The sequence below is a fragment of the Pseudoliparis swirei genome, chromosome 4 (genome assembly GCF_029220125.1).
Source record: "Pseudoliparis swirei isolate HS2019 ecotype Mariana Trench chromosome 4, NWPU_hadal_v1, whole genome shotgun sequence".
NCBI lineage: Eukaryota > Metazoa > Chordata > Actinopteri > Perciformes > Liparidae > Pseudoliparis > Pseudoliparis swirei.
The window spans coordinates 22230981-22246791 of record NC_079391.1 but is presented as its reverse complement, the minus strand read 5'-3'; the positions used below and the strand labels follow the sequence as shown (position 1 = coordinate 22246791).

At 42.3% G+C, this 15811-nt stretch overlaps 1 protein-coding gene across 2 annotated transcripts in view; it reads left to right on the top strand.

Moving 5' to 3' along the window:
• Positions 1–13671, top strand: part of ano1a (anoctamin 1, calcium activated chloride channel a) — a 71197-nt gene extending 57526 nt beyond the window's left edge. For both annotated transcript variants that reach the window (XM_056412866.1, XM_056412865.1), the window contains exons 22-26: positions 6085–6237; positions 7154–7206; positions 7292–7476; positions 8483–8588; positions 10052–13671. In XM_056412866.1, the coding sequence (XP_056268841.1) occupies positions 6085–6237; positions 7154–7206; positions 7292–7476; positions 8483–8588; positions 10052–10354 (800 nt within the window). In that variant the 3' untranslated portion in view covers positions 10355–13671. The remainder of the gene's footprint in view (positions 1–6084; positions 6238–7153; positions 7207–7291; positions 7477–8482; positions 8589–10051) is intronic.
• The last annotated feature ends 2140 nt before the right edge of the window (positions 13672–15811 follow it).

Sequence of the window (15811 nt, the reverse complement as noted above, 5' to 3'; positions counted from 1 at the left end):
ATGAATAATGCAGATGTGTTCCATACATATCTGAAATCCCCTACAATAGCAATCAAACAATTTTAATGTATCAATTAGGACATTTTTCAAAGTAAAAGTCCTAAATGTTTAAAGAAATCGGTAATTTCTTTAATGTTTGAGTTGCTTTATATATGTATTTCCTCATAGTCCTAGGCAATAATGCTACACAATAAATAGAATGCTTCAATCGACACCGTGATCGGTGATCGGTATTATCGGATCGGCAGATACTGATTTCAGTGATCGGTGATCGGCACCAAAAACCTGATCGGTGCATCTCTACCAAGAACCCTTTTATATCCAAGGATTTCATCTTGAACCCACCATGTGGGTTCTACCAAGAACACTTTTGTATCCAAAGACATGTTGGTTTTGCTCAGAGTCTATTTATATCAAGGGGTTTCCTTTGGGGGTGGACATTTAGGGGACTCCCAGAACCCTCCACCACCTTACCCTGTTTTTACTTTAACATGTGAACCTGAACATCTGTAAAAACTACGGCTGTCCTCAGGGGAAATTTGTAGTTGTATCCTTGTTGATGCTGCTCTTCCTCCTCAGTAATACATGTTCATGATTCCCTGATGTTTGCTAACAGCGAATAATCCTCATCTCTTCTGTCAGAGGGCTCTCTTCTACCCTGACTCAAAGTAGATCCATGCAAAAGGCCTGTGGGAATAATCTATTCAATTCAGTTTATTTATGTAGCCCAATATCACAAATTAAGAAATTGCCTTAAAGAGCTTTACAATCTGTAGACATACGACATCTCTGTCCCAGGACCTCACATCGGATCAGGAAAAACTCCCAAAAAACCCTCTCACGGGGGAAAAAAGGAAGAAACCTTCAGGAGAGCAACAGAGGAGGATCCCTATCCTCGGATAGACAGAAGCAATAGATGTCATGTGTATAGAAGAAATCATTACAGAGTCAAGGAATATGACAGAATATCAGTCTTTTTAACACCCAGTCCCTCAGGGGAGCTCGACCTGCTGAGGTCAAACCTAATGTGCATAATGGCTGCGGGCACTTTGAAAAAATCACTTAAATGTCACCTTCTATGAACTAAGTAATAACAAACACACTCAGTCACTCTGTTTCTGCTTCTGCTATACGTCTGTCTATGTTGAGGTACACTGTGGTTGACCTTTGATTGAATGAAAACACACATATATATATATATATATACAGTAGATAAATATACAATTTCACAGCACGCAATCAGTGATGTGCACCAGAGATTGCTGTCCGTGAGAGCATGTGTGCGTTTAATGGAGATAAGTAGATTAAAGTGCCTAGCTTTTCATTTGGCAGCTCAGAGCTCACGGCTGTTGCTGTCGTGTAATTGCTCTTTTTAGATCTATATTGTTTGGCAGTTCATCCCATGAGGGAAGGAGATGATAGAGGCTGACGGAAGCTTATAACAATACGACTTAGAGAGATGATTAAAGCGGCTTGAATCTCAGCACTCTTACTTCTTCGTGTCCTAGTTCAATATTTATCGTTTTAGAGAAAGTGCTACATTCCATGTTTAGCTGTGACCGGCAGAGCGTAACGTGTCTCTCTGATGGTCATCCAGTGTAAATCCAACTTCTGCATCTCACAAATTGTTTTTCAGTGCACACAATCTACACTTTCAAGGGTGCGTTACGCAAGATGTAGAGTGTGGAGGGAAGTGTCCGCCCTCTTCTCTGAACAGAGCTGCGGGACGGAACAAATCGCTTGTCGAAGGGCCCAGCATTGATATATGTAATTGTCACATGGGTCAGTCAGGGTGTTACAAACTATTTGGTATTTTGCGTGAGATGTAGTGTGTTCGTATATTGATTATATGTCACCTTTTAAACAAATGAGCTCTGGTTGACTCACTTCTACATTCTCAGTGGACCCATCAATATTTTTACATTAACAATGGATGCGTGAAATGAAAAGAATCGCTCGGGGTGAAGAACCCACAAACGCACTGCAATCAGAACGCAGATCTCCTCCAGGTGTGTCTGCACCGACCGCTGCTGTAATGTCCAATTAAATGAACACAGCTCATAATTTACCTCTGTTGAGACCACAAGTGTATCAGATGTGTCTTGCTCAAATGACAGATCTTATTTCAATATATAAGTATCTGCAGTTCACCGTGTACCGCTTCTTGTTCACTGTGTAACACTTCCTTTGAACAGAATCTGTCAGTCCTGCTGGGAGTTTAGTTGCGTTAGCTGCCCGTTTTGTTAGCTCTACAATAAATAGGGTAATTAGGCAACTGCTTTCCAACATGTTAGCCATAACAGCTTTTAAGGGTGATACAATGTCAGATGCTATATTTTGTGTGCTTGTTCTTATGCTCAGTGGCGGCTGGTGAAATTTTTTTGGGGGGGGGCGCAGTTTAAATAGCACTCAACAATGAGAAGAAAAGAGGTTTTGAGTAGAATATTGTAAAAAACAAAGCTTTATTTCAAGAACACAGCGTGCTCAACACGGTCCAATAACAACTATCAACACACTGTGACTTTGGGCATGGGAGGTTCAGAGCAGCTTTAAGGAACATTGGGTTGGGTTTCAGAGGTTTGCAAAATAAAAGAGTTTCACCCTCACATGAAAGAGGTTCAGAGCAGAATAGAGTCAGAAAGAGATCACATGTTACATGGGGGACAGAGTAGACCCACTACTGTAAAGACAAGTAGCCTCCTCTCTTTAAAGTTGGCAAACTTCTCCATAACTCTCTGGTTAAAGTCAATCATGTCTGTAACCAGCCTGTTTCATTATTCTTGAGGGAATGTGTCTGTTTTTCAGAACTTCTTCGTTGTGTTTCGATGCCAGTTCGGTCTCCTACTGCTCTGCATGAAGCTAACTCGCTAACAGCTGTTAGCGAGTTAGCTCCATGCTCTTAGCTAGATAACTGCGGCAAGATTCGTGCTTTACACTTGTCTGCAGCTCTTTAGATCCCTCACCCCGTTGTAGTCCAGAGAGTTTCAGTCCCAGGACTTTGGAACAACAGACAGCGGGAACAAAAAACGAATTACTCATGGAGCATTCAGCTAACCAGCTCCGGTTAGCATATCAGCTAGAGGTGAATCTCCGGGTGTACGTCCTCCCGCGGTCATCGATTTGCTGCTGAATTTTTAATTCCGGATGTTCGGGTCCCAACTCTTTCAGCCTCTTCTTGTCAATATCTGACCGTCGATTGAAAGGTCTTTCGCGTAGAGATACCACAGAGTTTTCAGTCACCGACGCCATGCTAACAACAAGCTTCTGCTAGCTTTGTTGCTCGCGTACCTGCGTGGAGGTGGAGCTCCCTGGCAGGGTTGCCAGGTCTGTGAGATAAAACCAGCCCAATATCAGAACTCAAAATATGCCCGTGCCAAACCATATACACTGCTTTTAAAGTCCAACAGCATTGCTATCATTGCCAAATGTATTGTAATATCTACAAAGTAACAACATATGTTTAGTTTGCCAGCATTAAAAGCAGTTTTCCCTCAAGTTATTTCACCTAGGTCAGACATGGGCAAACTACGGCCCGCGGGCCACATCCGGCCCGTTAGGCTTTTTAATCCGGCCCGCCGAACTTGTCCAAATCGTGACTTTGTTTACTTCCGGTGTGCGTTGGCGCGGAAAGTACTCGTCACACAAAAGCCTTCACCATGATTTGTCAATCCGTTTGTCTGTCAACATTTTGCGGAAAAAAACAACTAATGAACACTCAGTAAATCACAAGGGACCCGCCCACGACACAGGTGACGCTCATTTAGAAACAGCCGCAGTGATTTTGGCAAGCAGCGCGGAGCCTGGAGCAGCTGCAGAGCCACGAGGAGGAACACGCAGCCAGAAGAGAGCCACTTGGACCGGGTAAGAGTCTTTAGTCTTTACTACACGTTACGTGTCACGGTGTCCGTCCCGGTGTCCGTAACTTGTGCGCGGTGCTGACTAGTTTTGTATTTTACAGAGAGGATTCACCAGCGCCTGCAGCTCCACCTGCAGCGCCACCTGCCCGGCCAGCAGAGAGGTCTCGTGACAAGATGACATGATGTTATTATAGTGAAGCCATATTGTAAATAGTCTGTCAATAGTTGTGTTCTGTTTTCTATTTCACAACATGTATATAATGTAGAATTGCTATTTATTTATGTACAATACATATTTATAAAAAAATGTAATGGTCATTTTTTATTTGCACACACCCCATGAAACTTTATCTGCAATATGAAGTCATTTCTCAGTCCCATCCTTATCATTTTGGTGAATGTGTCACAGACCACATCATTTTTACTAAAAAAACGTTAATACAAAATTTGGTTTTCCTCATTTATTCAATTCAGTTTATTTGTAGAGACCAATTTCACAAATTTGAATCGGGAGTGCTTTACAATCTGTGCATATAGACATCCCTGACCTTTGACCTCACATCGGATCAGGAACAACAGAGGAGGATCCCTCCAGGATGCACAGGTGCAATTACATGTATCTAGCATTGTATTCAGATATTTCACTGCTTTTGTGAACCTATGACTTTTGGTAAACCAATTTCAAACACCAAAACAGTTCGTCCACATGAGTAAAGGTGTGTTTTCAGAAGAGATATGAATAATTTAAAAAAATCTAACTTCAATTGTCAGCTTTAGGGCCATATTTTATCGAGTAAAGCGCTGTCAGTCTGTTTGTGACGGGGTTCATACACATGCTGACCAGATGACGCCGCACATTGCCCTCAATTTAAAGACCCCTTTCTAGTTTCTGCTGCAGGCAGGATATTTAATACAGTCTATCTCTCAGGACAATCCGTCCATTATTTTGTGGGGTTTAAAACAATTAGAAATTATTGAGCTTGAGTATTTCGTTGGGTAATAATTTGTTTTGAATGTTGAAAGTGATTCCATTGATCTCTTTCCAGTAAATGTTGATTACTTTAACTTTGCACCTTAAATTGAAATGTATAAAAAACAGATGCAATCTCCAGGTTTAATAAATTACATTGCGTGTCCAAATGCTCCTGGCCCCTCTGTCACATTTTAGAACCGAATGTGGCCCGCAGGTCAAAAAGTTTGCCCACCCCTGACTTAGGTCCTAAAATGGCCTTGTGTAATTAGATACAGTATATTATCATAAATAAAATGTGTGTACGTGCTGATCTGGAGTCAGTTTGGTAGGATTTGGGTATGAATAAATTATTTCATTTAAAATATGGATTTTTATTTAAAGATATTCATGTAATTTGCATGCAAAATAGGTCTACCCGAACCAAGGACAACAAAATTCAACCCCAAGAACACTTCAAAAGTGGCCCGATTCCGCAGGAAAACCGCGGACCTGGCAACACTGCTCTATGGGCTGAGGGAACATACGGGTCTCTGATCTGCCGAATAATCCAATCGCGATCGCTCATTTGTGCGCCCCAAGATTCCCGTTTCATCGGGCAATGTGAAGCCCGTCATTGCCAAAACGACTGAAATGTTGTATCGATGCCGTACACACACGTTAGACCAGCGCCTCGAAAAGGGAGGGGCTTCTCCGTGATAATGGCGATATATTATATTTTTTCACATTAACTTAAGTGGTTGTTGACAGGGGCTTACGGTCTCCCACACACATTTAGCGCGTCAACACGGTATATTTACTATTTACCGGTAAATGATTTGGCATATAATGTTTTTTGACAGGATTTTTTTTTTTCTTCTTCTTTTTTTTTCATCTCCAAATTTTAAGAGGGGCGGCGCACTAGCGCCCCCTATGGACGAACCGCCACTGCTTATGCTCCTGAGTGACCAAAGAGTAACAAAAGCGGCTTTAATTTAACTTGAGATTTCTGCCGCTCCTGCAGCTCCCGGAGCGCCAACTCTGAACAAATCTCAGCAGTTGAGCTGTACAGCAGCTACTACGTACATATTTTGTAGACAGAAAAACTTCAACGGATGGTTGAAGGAGCATTCAAGCAGATTTTCAGATTTTGGACACCACACATTTTACCCTAACTTGGTGGGTGGTAGTGCCAACAGTCAGTCTTCCTTTTAGAAGAAAAGATTACAATGTGTCCATCCAGTAACTTATGCTAATATATCCTGTCTGTGTCTCCAGTCATCCAGTTCGGGATGGTGACTCTTTTCGTGGCTTCCTTCCCTCTGGCTCCGCTCTTCGCTCTTCTGAATAACATCATCGAGATTCGCCTCGACGCCAAGAAGTTTGTGACGGAGCTGCGCCGGCCGATCGCAGCTAAAGCCAAAGACATTGGTGGGTGTCCACCAACCCCCCCAAATTAGAAGTTTATTTACCTAGTGCTAGTGATTTTCTGGTTTAAAAAATCCCAGAGAAGCTTGGGGCTTCACTCTGTGTGGGCTCTCAGGAGTAGAGATGAAACTACCTTTTCAAAGTGCATGTGAATATTGTTTGAAGACTTTTGAAACAAGATTTTCATTTGGTTTTATTTATTGTAAAACAGTTCGAAGTGCTGTATAAATACTGTGAAAGTATCGAAACATATTCACAGACTGTACCTTTAAACTCAGCTTTGTTCTGTGTTTGTTTTAAACATTCTTAATGTCCCAGTTTTTTTTCTGGTGGCATTCAAGGAAAATATATGTATGCATTCCTTAGTTGTATGTGAATGACATCAGCTGACAGGAAGTAAACATGGATCCAAGCGGTTTCCTAGCAACGTAATACTGTTTTAAACGCACTAAAACGGAGCCTTTCAGACAGAGGTTGAATACAGGTATATTTAAACAGATAGTAGGCTATGAGCAAAATAACAAGTACATTTTTTTTACATGAAAGCACTTAAACACGTTCTAGTAAAAAAACAAAATAAGAGTGTGCACCTGTAAATGAGCATGATATGTCCCCTTTAAATCATAACACTAATATGTTTGGTTTATTTGTAGGGCACAACACTTTAGAAATGGTTAATACAATTGATTAAAAGCTTGAGAAAGAATTAGCAAGACACATTTGTGCAGGAGGTTCGTTCAGCATTGATACCAGAGAGCAGTTTATGGTTATTGCACCTCAAAGTAAAAAGATAACATTCCTACAACACAACACACAGGGAAGTCTTTCCACCTCTGTGCTTGTGCCATCTAGTGGTGGCTGCTACTCACTGACTACGTGGACGGATTGAGGCTGACCGTTGCTTTCCGTCTTTCTGCAGGCATCTGGTACAACCTCCTGAGAGGCCTCAGCAAGGTAGCGGTCATCGTCAATGTAAGTCTTGCGTCGGTGCGGTCACTTCGGCCCGGTGTTTTGATGTAATGAAGACAGAGCTGACGAGCCCTTCTCCGTCCCCCAGGCCTTCGTCATCTCCTTCACCTCAGACTTCATCCCAAGGCTGGTCTACCAGTACATGTACAGCCTGGACGGCACCATGCACGGCTTCGTCAATCACACTCTGTCTTACTTCAACGTCACTGACTTCCAGCAGGGCACCGACCCTCTGGAGCCGACGCACCTGGGCTACAAGGTAGACGTCTGCAGGTAAGGCATCACTTAAAAAGACAAATGTAATAATTGATTTCAATACATATAATACATCATGCATATATGTGAGATCTCACCCCAAATAAAACGTATTTCATTATATCAAATACATTTTAAAAAATGTTAAACGTAAAAGAATAACAAAATTAAAATTATTCTATTCAATATAAAGTCAACATAAAAATAGGATACAATCTATTATATCTGCCAGGGGTGCTATCCTTACCCCATCATGTATTCATGGTTTGGGTTTTCACCGTTGAACATGTTGTACCCCATCCATTCTCTAAAATGTCCTCTAGTACCACATCCAGACGTACAGTGTTGTCTTCATGGCTTTAAATCATTATACTATATGGAATAGTAACCCGGCCTTTACTGAAGATGTTCCTCTAATTATTGATAATTGTTCCACAGAAATATTTAAAGGGCCAGTGTGTAGCATTTCGGGGATCTATTGGCAGAAACGTAATACAGTATTAATGAGTATATTTTCTTCATCTTTATCGAGACAGGGAGCGGCTCTCACGGCCATGTTTCTACAGTAGCCCAGAGTGGACAAAACAAACACTCGCTTCATTGGTGTTCTTGCGTTCAGCCACCGTAGTTCTTCTACAAGCTTGGCACGCGGAAGAAGTTTCAGTCGATTGCAACGTTTTTTTTACAATTGATTTTTTATTATTAGCATAAATTACTTGATAGAGACATTTTCTTTAAAGCGGGTGACTGACTGTGGCAACTACTACTAACCTAGTTTGGATAAAATGTCAGCTTGAATGCTTCTTTAACCATCCCTTTAAGTGTTTCTGTCTAATAAATATGGACGGAGTAGCTGCTGTAGAGCTCGACTGATTTTAAATGTTTTCATCATTCTCAAGCCCAAACCCTCAAACCATTATTTATCATGTCTACTTTACCTTTTGTATTATTGATGATGTATGAGAAGAAATGGACCAACCTAAAGCACAAATGAAACCTTTTGAACGTGTCTCTCTGTCTGCAGGTATAAGGACTACAGAGAGCCCCCCTCGTCCGGCACACCCTATGAACTGTCGAAGGAGTTCTGGGCCATCCTGGCCGCCCGCCTGGCCTTCGTTGTTGTCTTTCAGGTATGGAACAGCACACGCATATTAACTTCAAAGCACACATGTGGCACGCTTCGACATGCTTTTGCTCACGCATTGCTGACTTTCGCCATTCATATTTCATGCGGGCAAAGCAAACGCGCAAGCAACTCATGTATATTAGATGAATGAATGGCCGATGAGTGAAGCACCGGGCCCACTGTGCATGTAATACAGAGAAACAGGCTGCCAGCTTCTCCCCCGTTCATTTCCATGGTGCGATTGATTTCCAAACAAGACAACAAACTATTCCCCTTAAACATGTTATGCTATTTATCTGCTGTTGCTTTAAATATGGTGCTCAATCTAAATGGGGCCACATGGGTTCTTTTGTTCCTGGCGTACGTTTTTCACCATCTGCTCTGTCCTCTTTGGACCTTATTCTCTATTTTTTTTGGATTTTTGTCCTTAGCTCCTGTTGTGCCCCTCACTGATTGCGCAACGTTTTTGTGTTTGGATGCCCATTATTTCCCACCAGGAAAATAAATCATTTGATTTATCATAATTAAATACAATAATGTATCTCATGACTTTAATTATGATTTAATTGTTTAAATGTACCAATATCCCTGGCAGAGGCCGCTAAGGTTGTTAAAAAGCTCCTTGGTGGCAAGGCGCCGGGGGTGGATGAGATCCGCCCTGAGATGCTGAAGGCGCTGGACATTGTTGGGCTGTCTTGGCTGACACGCCTCTTCAATGTCGCATGGGGGTCAGGAACAGTACCCTTGGACTGGCAGACCGGGGTGGTGGTTCCCATTTTCAAAAAGGGGGACCGGAGAGTGTGCTCGAACTATCGTGGAATCACACTTCTCAGCCTCCCTGGGAAAGTGTATGCCAGGGTACTGGAAAGGAGGCTCTGACCGCTGGTCGAACCTCGGATTCAAGACCAGCAGTGCGGATTCCGTCCCGGTCGTGGAACTGTGGACCAGCTCTTCACCCTCGCAAGGGTCCTCGAGGGGTCCTGGGAGTTTGCCCAACCAGTCTTCATGTGCTTTGTAGACTTGGAGAAAGCTTTCGACCGGGTCCCTCGGGAATTGTTGTGGGGGGTGCTGCGGGGGTATGGGGTTCCGGACCCGTTGCTACGGGCTATCCGGTCTCTGTACGCCTGCAGTAGGAGCTGTGTTCGCATCCTCGGCAGTAATTCAGACACGTTCCCGGTGGGTGTTGGTCTCCGCCAGGGTTGCCCTTCATCACCGGTCCTGTTTGTGATTTTCATGGACAGGATAGCATAAAACACGGAACAACAATCGCTTCAGTAAACTCGGGAGCTTTAAAGCTCACTCGGTCCGGTGTGACCATTAGCTTCTGCTAGCTAGAGGTAGCTTTTAGATGAGCTGGCTGTGTAACTGACACAAGCCTGCTGCTACTAGTCTGGAGGCCTGTGCCGTATGCTTTAACAGCGTGTTCCCCTGAGAGGCGTTCCAATCCGCTCTGTGTCTCCTGTGCAGAACGTGGTGATGCTGATGAGCGACTTTGTGGACTGGTTAATCCCGGACATCCCCAAGGACATCAGCCTCCAGATCCACAAGGAGAAGATCCTCATGGTGGAGCTCTTCATGCAGGAGGAGCATGGCAAAAGGCTCGCGGCGCGCGACAACCACAACCAGGACAACTGCACCACCCCTTCGTCGGCCAATCGAAGCCCGGCGCAGCCCCACTGGCGACCCCCCACGCACGCCAAGAACGCCGTGTTCTGGGAGAACAAGCGCAAAGAGCAAGAGGCCGACGCGGCGGCCGTGTACAACATGTAGCACAAGCTACTCAGCTGCCCGGCTGGCAAAAGGTTCACATCGCTATCCATTAGCGAGCGATCAAGTTCTTAATAATCGGCAACGCTTTTGCTGCATTCGTAGTGTGGAAATATTTGGAGGCATTAGATGAACGTCGCTGTGTTCACGTTAGAATCTCTACGAATTAAAAACTGGTTGTTTGCTTTCTTTCACCATTTTCACCCCATAAAAATCCAGCGACTATACTAAGATGTATGATGATCACCACGCATTATTTATTGGATGTACTGTTTTAGAGGGGAAAAAAGCCATTAGTTTCACCTGACATGGGGAAAACTTGTCAATGCCATCGTTGTTCGAGATGTCTAAAGAAACAGCGCCAAACACCACCTGCAACCTAATATTGAATAGTATAATCTTTATTATACCTGCCACCTCTCCCACGGGACAGGAATGCAGCTTTCGTATTGAAGACAGCCTCCGTCCAAATGGTCCCGCTGAGAAGAATTACCTCCTGGTACCGGTGAGACACGACTCAGGAGGAGGACCTCTCTCCAGCCATAAAAGCTCAGAAGCCTTCTTTTACTTCTTTTTTTTGCACAATTATATAGAAACGCAAGAATTTATTGATGTACTTTTTTAAATACGCAACGTGGTCGCCGGCTTGTTGGGACGAACGGCAGCGATCTGGAAGACCTGCTGTGTCGAGCGGCCTGTTGATTTTTACTACTCTCTTGTTCACGAGCGCCACTTGGCTTGTTGTTACATTTGTTACATTCGTGAGTGTGAACAAACTGCCTAAGAATGCTCAGTGGCATTAATGCCCAGAAGCACAAGTCACATTATAACCCATTCCAATGAACTGGAATTCTTAAAGTCGCAATTGGTGAGATTTACAGCACAAACACAAAGCAATGTCACGCTCTGTCTCAAGCTGTACGTACCGATCTCTATTTATTTATTGTTTTGCCAGTTGGGGGCAGCAGAACAAGCTGAAAAACACAAGACTTCCATTTTGTCATGATGTAACATCATTATTTACAAATCCAACAAAGAGTAACATCAGGATTCATGTTTGAAGTTCAGCTCATCGACTAAAAGAGTAACTCTGGTATGTTTCCACCTGCACCCTGTGTTCCCCATGTTGTGTCTTAGTGACTGATGAGGACAACCAAGTGGGTCCAGTATTGAAGGAGAACTCTCCAGATGCTAAAGGTGCTTCAACGCCAATGTACGTTTGCTGAAAGAGTTTGTTTTCGCCGCTGACAGGCTCAGAATGTCTGAAAACATCCCAGAAAGAACCCGACAGAGAAATGAAACCCTTTCCTTTGGGTTTGTTGTCTGAACAAGTCTCGCTCAAGGAAAAGTCTCGTTCTGCCGTCTCGCGTCATGTCCACAATGTAAAATCTAGCTAAATTAATCAGCCGCAACATTGAAAATCTTTGAGCTAACACTTAGCTTTTGTGTCTGCATCCAACCCATCAAACTCTCAGTCGCGTTTCCTCTTATGAGATTTCAGAACGAGACTTCTCCTCCAGGAAGATTTGATGAGACACGACGTTAACAAACAGACCGCATGATGCCAAAGCAACAAAAAAAAGGGGGGGTTTTCTCTCTGGGATTTCCATAATGTTGTCAGATACTTCAACAATCTGAGCAGTCAGTGGAAAAGATTAGCACTTACGTACAATACATACATTGAAGGTGAGGAGCTGCAAGCTGCATCGTTCTCACTCGATACCGGTCCAATTTCAAACGGTTGTCCCCGTCGGTCACGTAGACACAAAAACATCGGTTGAAAATACTGAAGTTACACTTTGGAAAGAGATGACAGTGTTGTGCCTTTATTTTGCATCTGCTGCCCACCAGTGGCCACACAAATATGTCAATGCATGTTTAAATAACCGCGATTGAAGTCTTTATCTTTTTTTTGGCCAACTTTTCTGTTGAAAGCGTTTTGGAGCATCTGCAAAGCGGGGCAGTTTGCTGATGTCAGCTCACAGAGTTCCCTCGGACCAAATCCCTTGTCGCTCTTGACCTAATTCTTATTATGCTTAATTTTTTGTAACTACAAAAGTCATTCGCACATCGCATATCGTTGAGATACTCAGCTGTATTTATTAGAGGGTTCGACTTTTTAAGTTGTGCACTAAAACTAAAAAGGTAATCTTCAAAGTGTAGCGGAACAAGTATGTGCATGCAGCTTCTTACTTAAGGGGACACGTGTTCAGCTTTTGATGACAGCCAGTGTTTTGCTCAAGGGCACCGCCGTGACAGGCAGAGTACCTGTCTCAACCTGCCTTATATTCTCCTCTTTGGCTCCTTTGAGTTTTTCCAATCGTCATACAGAGGGATATGCTGATGGCAATGCTGTTGTCATTCGGTATTTCTCCCCCAAACAGCAACTCTTTAACATTTCAAGCACAAAAGACTGAATAATATTTTGTATTATATTTCTATCAAGCAGCAAATAAAAAATACATACATACATACGTAGGAGTGACTGGATGCCACTTTAAGGGGAAGTAAATGTGCTGCAGACTGAACGGTGGAATCACGATCCCTGTCTGCACGTATTGATGTGTCAAATGCTGCCCTGCTGTAAATATATTAATCCAACCCAGATTTAAGCCCTCAAACAGACTGGGAGAATGTATTATTCTTCTATTTTTTACTTTAGTTGCAGTGATGTATAATCACTGCAGGTCAAACATGTTGTATGCTTTTTTTTATTTCATGACAATGCTTTTCTAAGTGCATTTAATGTGTTCAAATGGTTTGTATCAGCCTACAAGGGGCCAGTTATACCTATTGGTGTTGACAATGTCTTTGTGTGTGTTTAATTCATTATGTAATGTTTTAGAAAACATCGATATGGACCTATCTAGCTATCTGAAAGGAAGCGACACTAAATACATTTGTATTACTTTGTTTCCGGGATGTGACTCGCTCTTTTGAGGGAAAAGACTGCACATTTCCCTTTTGACCAAACCTTATACTTTATGTGTATGTAGGGTTAGCGTTGATACTCAGTGATAGATTTTCAGAGCCTGTGTCTGTCTCAACGTTGTTTTAGCCATCTGAATCTCTTTGCAACCGGATGACACACGTGAAGATGTCGCTCATGAGATGTCCCCATGCCACCTGTTGCCATTTAGTATTTACAGCAAGAGAACACTGCAAGTTGTGACATGATTAATATCTATTATAACATATGTCGAAGCACATTTCATGTGTGAGTGTATATGCATGTATAGCCAATTTGTCCATATCTGATATTTTGAGTCTTTTTTGTTGTTTTTTGTTTAAACTAACTGCAAATAAATGAGAGAACTGCCTGGAGTGCATCTATTTCTTGCAAATTCCTGCCTTTCTCTTTAGCCTTTTGGTACTTTATGAATCGTTAATTTCTACCACAGAAGTACCGAATCAACCAAGGTGGATCTTTTATTATATCGACCGTCTCGGACAACATTAGGTTCCCAACCGTCGTGTTACTCAGGTGTGACTGAAAGCAGCTAAGTAACTCTGGTAAATACTTACACACACACACGCGCGCGCCTATCTTCTCCAGAAGAAGCTTGGACGTGTGAGGGCTCGATCACACCAGACGCGCCTCTCAAAAACGCATAGCCCGCAAAACCATTGATTCCCTATGGTATGGCGCGACTTTCAGACGCGCCTTTTAAATGCCACGCGGCGCGGGTTTCTTGCGTTTTTCAGGCGCGCTTAAAAATTGAAATATTCTCAACTTTAAGCGCGAGGCGCGGAGGCGCACCGCTCATCAATGTCACACTCGGCCAATGCAGCCAATCGAATCAAGTAGGAGGCGGGCTTTCCTTCCTGTTTTCCAGAGGAGAACCTCATATTATATATTATATTAGCGGTATTTAATTACGAAGATCTTTATAATTCTAAATCGAAACACGACTCAAACTGACTTATGCTCGGTCGGAAGTGCAACTGAAAGCCTCGCCATCGAGACACAACTCATGGAATAGATCGTGGTATTCGCCCGTAGCCTACTCTTTCCTTTCTTTTTAAAAAATATATATTGAACCCAAAATCAATGGTTGGTTGCGCACGCAGGTCCGCTCCACAGGCGCACCGCGCTGTTTTGCCCGGCACATTTTTGCCAAGGCGTTTTTGGTGCGGCTGCGTTTTTTAGAGTCGTGGCTGGTGTGATTGTGCCCTGAAGTTAAGTAAAGTTAGAAAGATATTCACAGATTCGGACTTCCCGGCTCAATAGCTCTCAAACGACACGGAGTTAAAACACAAAAAACACCTCTCTGTGACCGGAGTGATGTCGACAACAAGCTACAACCTTCATTTTACCAAAAAAAAGCCGTTCTTCGAGATCGATAAATAACGTTGGTCTCAATGTGCGATCAGCTGTGAGACCTAAACCCAGGGACCGTCTGCAAAAAGCAATCCAGGAAAAACATATTCCAAAAATATTCAATAGCTCCACTGAAAGATTGTCTAGGCTGACACCACTGATACCGTCCGTCAAATGGCCACCCTGTGTTGTACTACAGCTGTTATTTTGGAAAAAACTCATCTTAAATAATTATTATGAATTATATTTCATAATTTATGGAAACAATCTTCAATAGCGTCACTGTTATCAAGTGTAGAGTGAAATCATTCAATATCTACGTCAATGGGCTCCACATGAGTGGACTACACCTCGTACTTTGAAGAAAAAAGATTTGGAATAATTTTTATGAATATTTTGTCATAATTTATGGAAACAATTTTCAATAGCTTCACTATTATCAAGTATAGAGTTAAATCATTCAATATCTACATCAATGGGCTCCACATCAGTGGACTACACCTCTCATTTTGAAGAAAAAAGATTTGGAATAATTATTATGAATATTTTGTCATAATTTATGGAAACAATTTTCAATAGCTTCACTATTATCAAGTGTAGAGTGAAATCATTCAACATCTACATCAATGGGCTCCACATCAGTGGACTACACCTTTTATTTTGAAGAAAAAAGATTTGGAATAATTATTATGAATATTTTGTCATAGTTTATGGAAACAATTTTCAATAGCTTCACTATTATCAAGTGTAGAGTGAACTCATTCAACATCTACATCAATGGGCTCCACATCAGTGGACTACACCTCGTACTTTGAGGAAAAAAGATTTGGAATAATTTTAATGAATATCTTGTCATAATTTATGGAAACAATTTTCAATAGCTTCACTATTATCAAGTTTAGAGTGAAATCATACAATATCTACATCAATGGGCTCCACATCAGTGGACTACACCTTTTATTTTGAAGAAAAAAGATTTGGAATAATTATTATGAATATTTTGTCATAATTTATGGAAACAATTTTCAATAGCTTCACTATTATCAAGTGTAGAGTGAAATCATTCAACATCTACATCAATGGGCTCCACATCAGTGGACTACACCTTTTATTTTGAAGAAAAAAGATTTGGAATAATT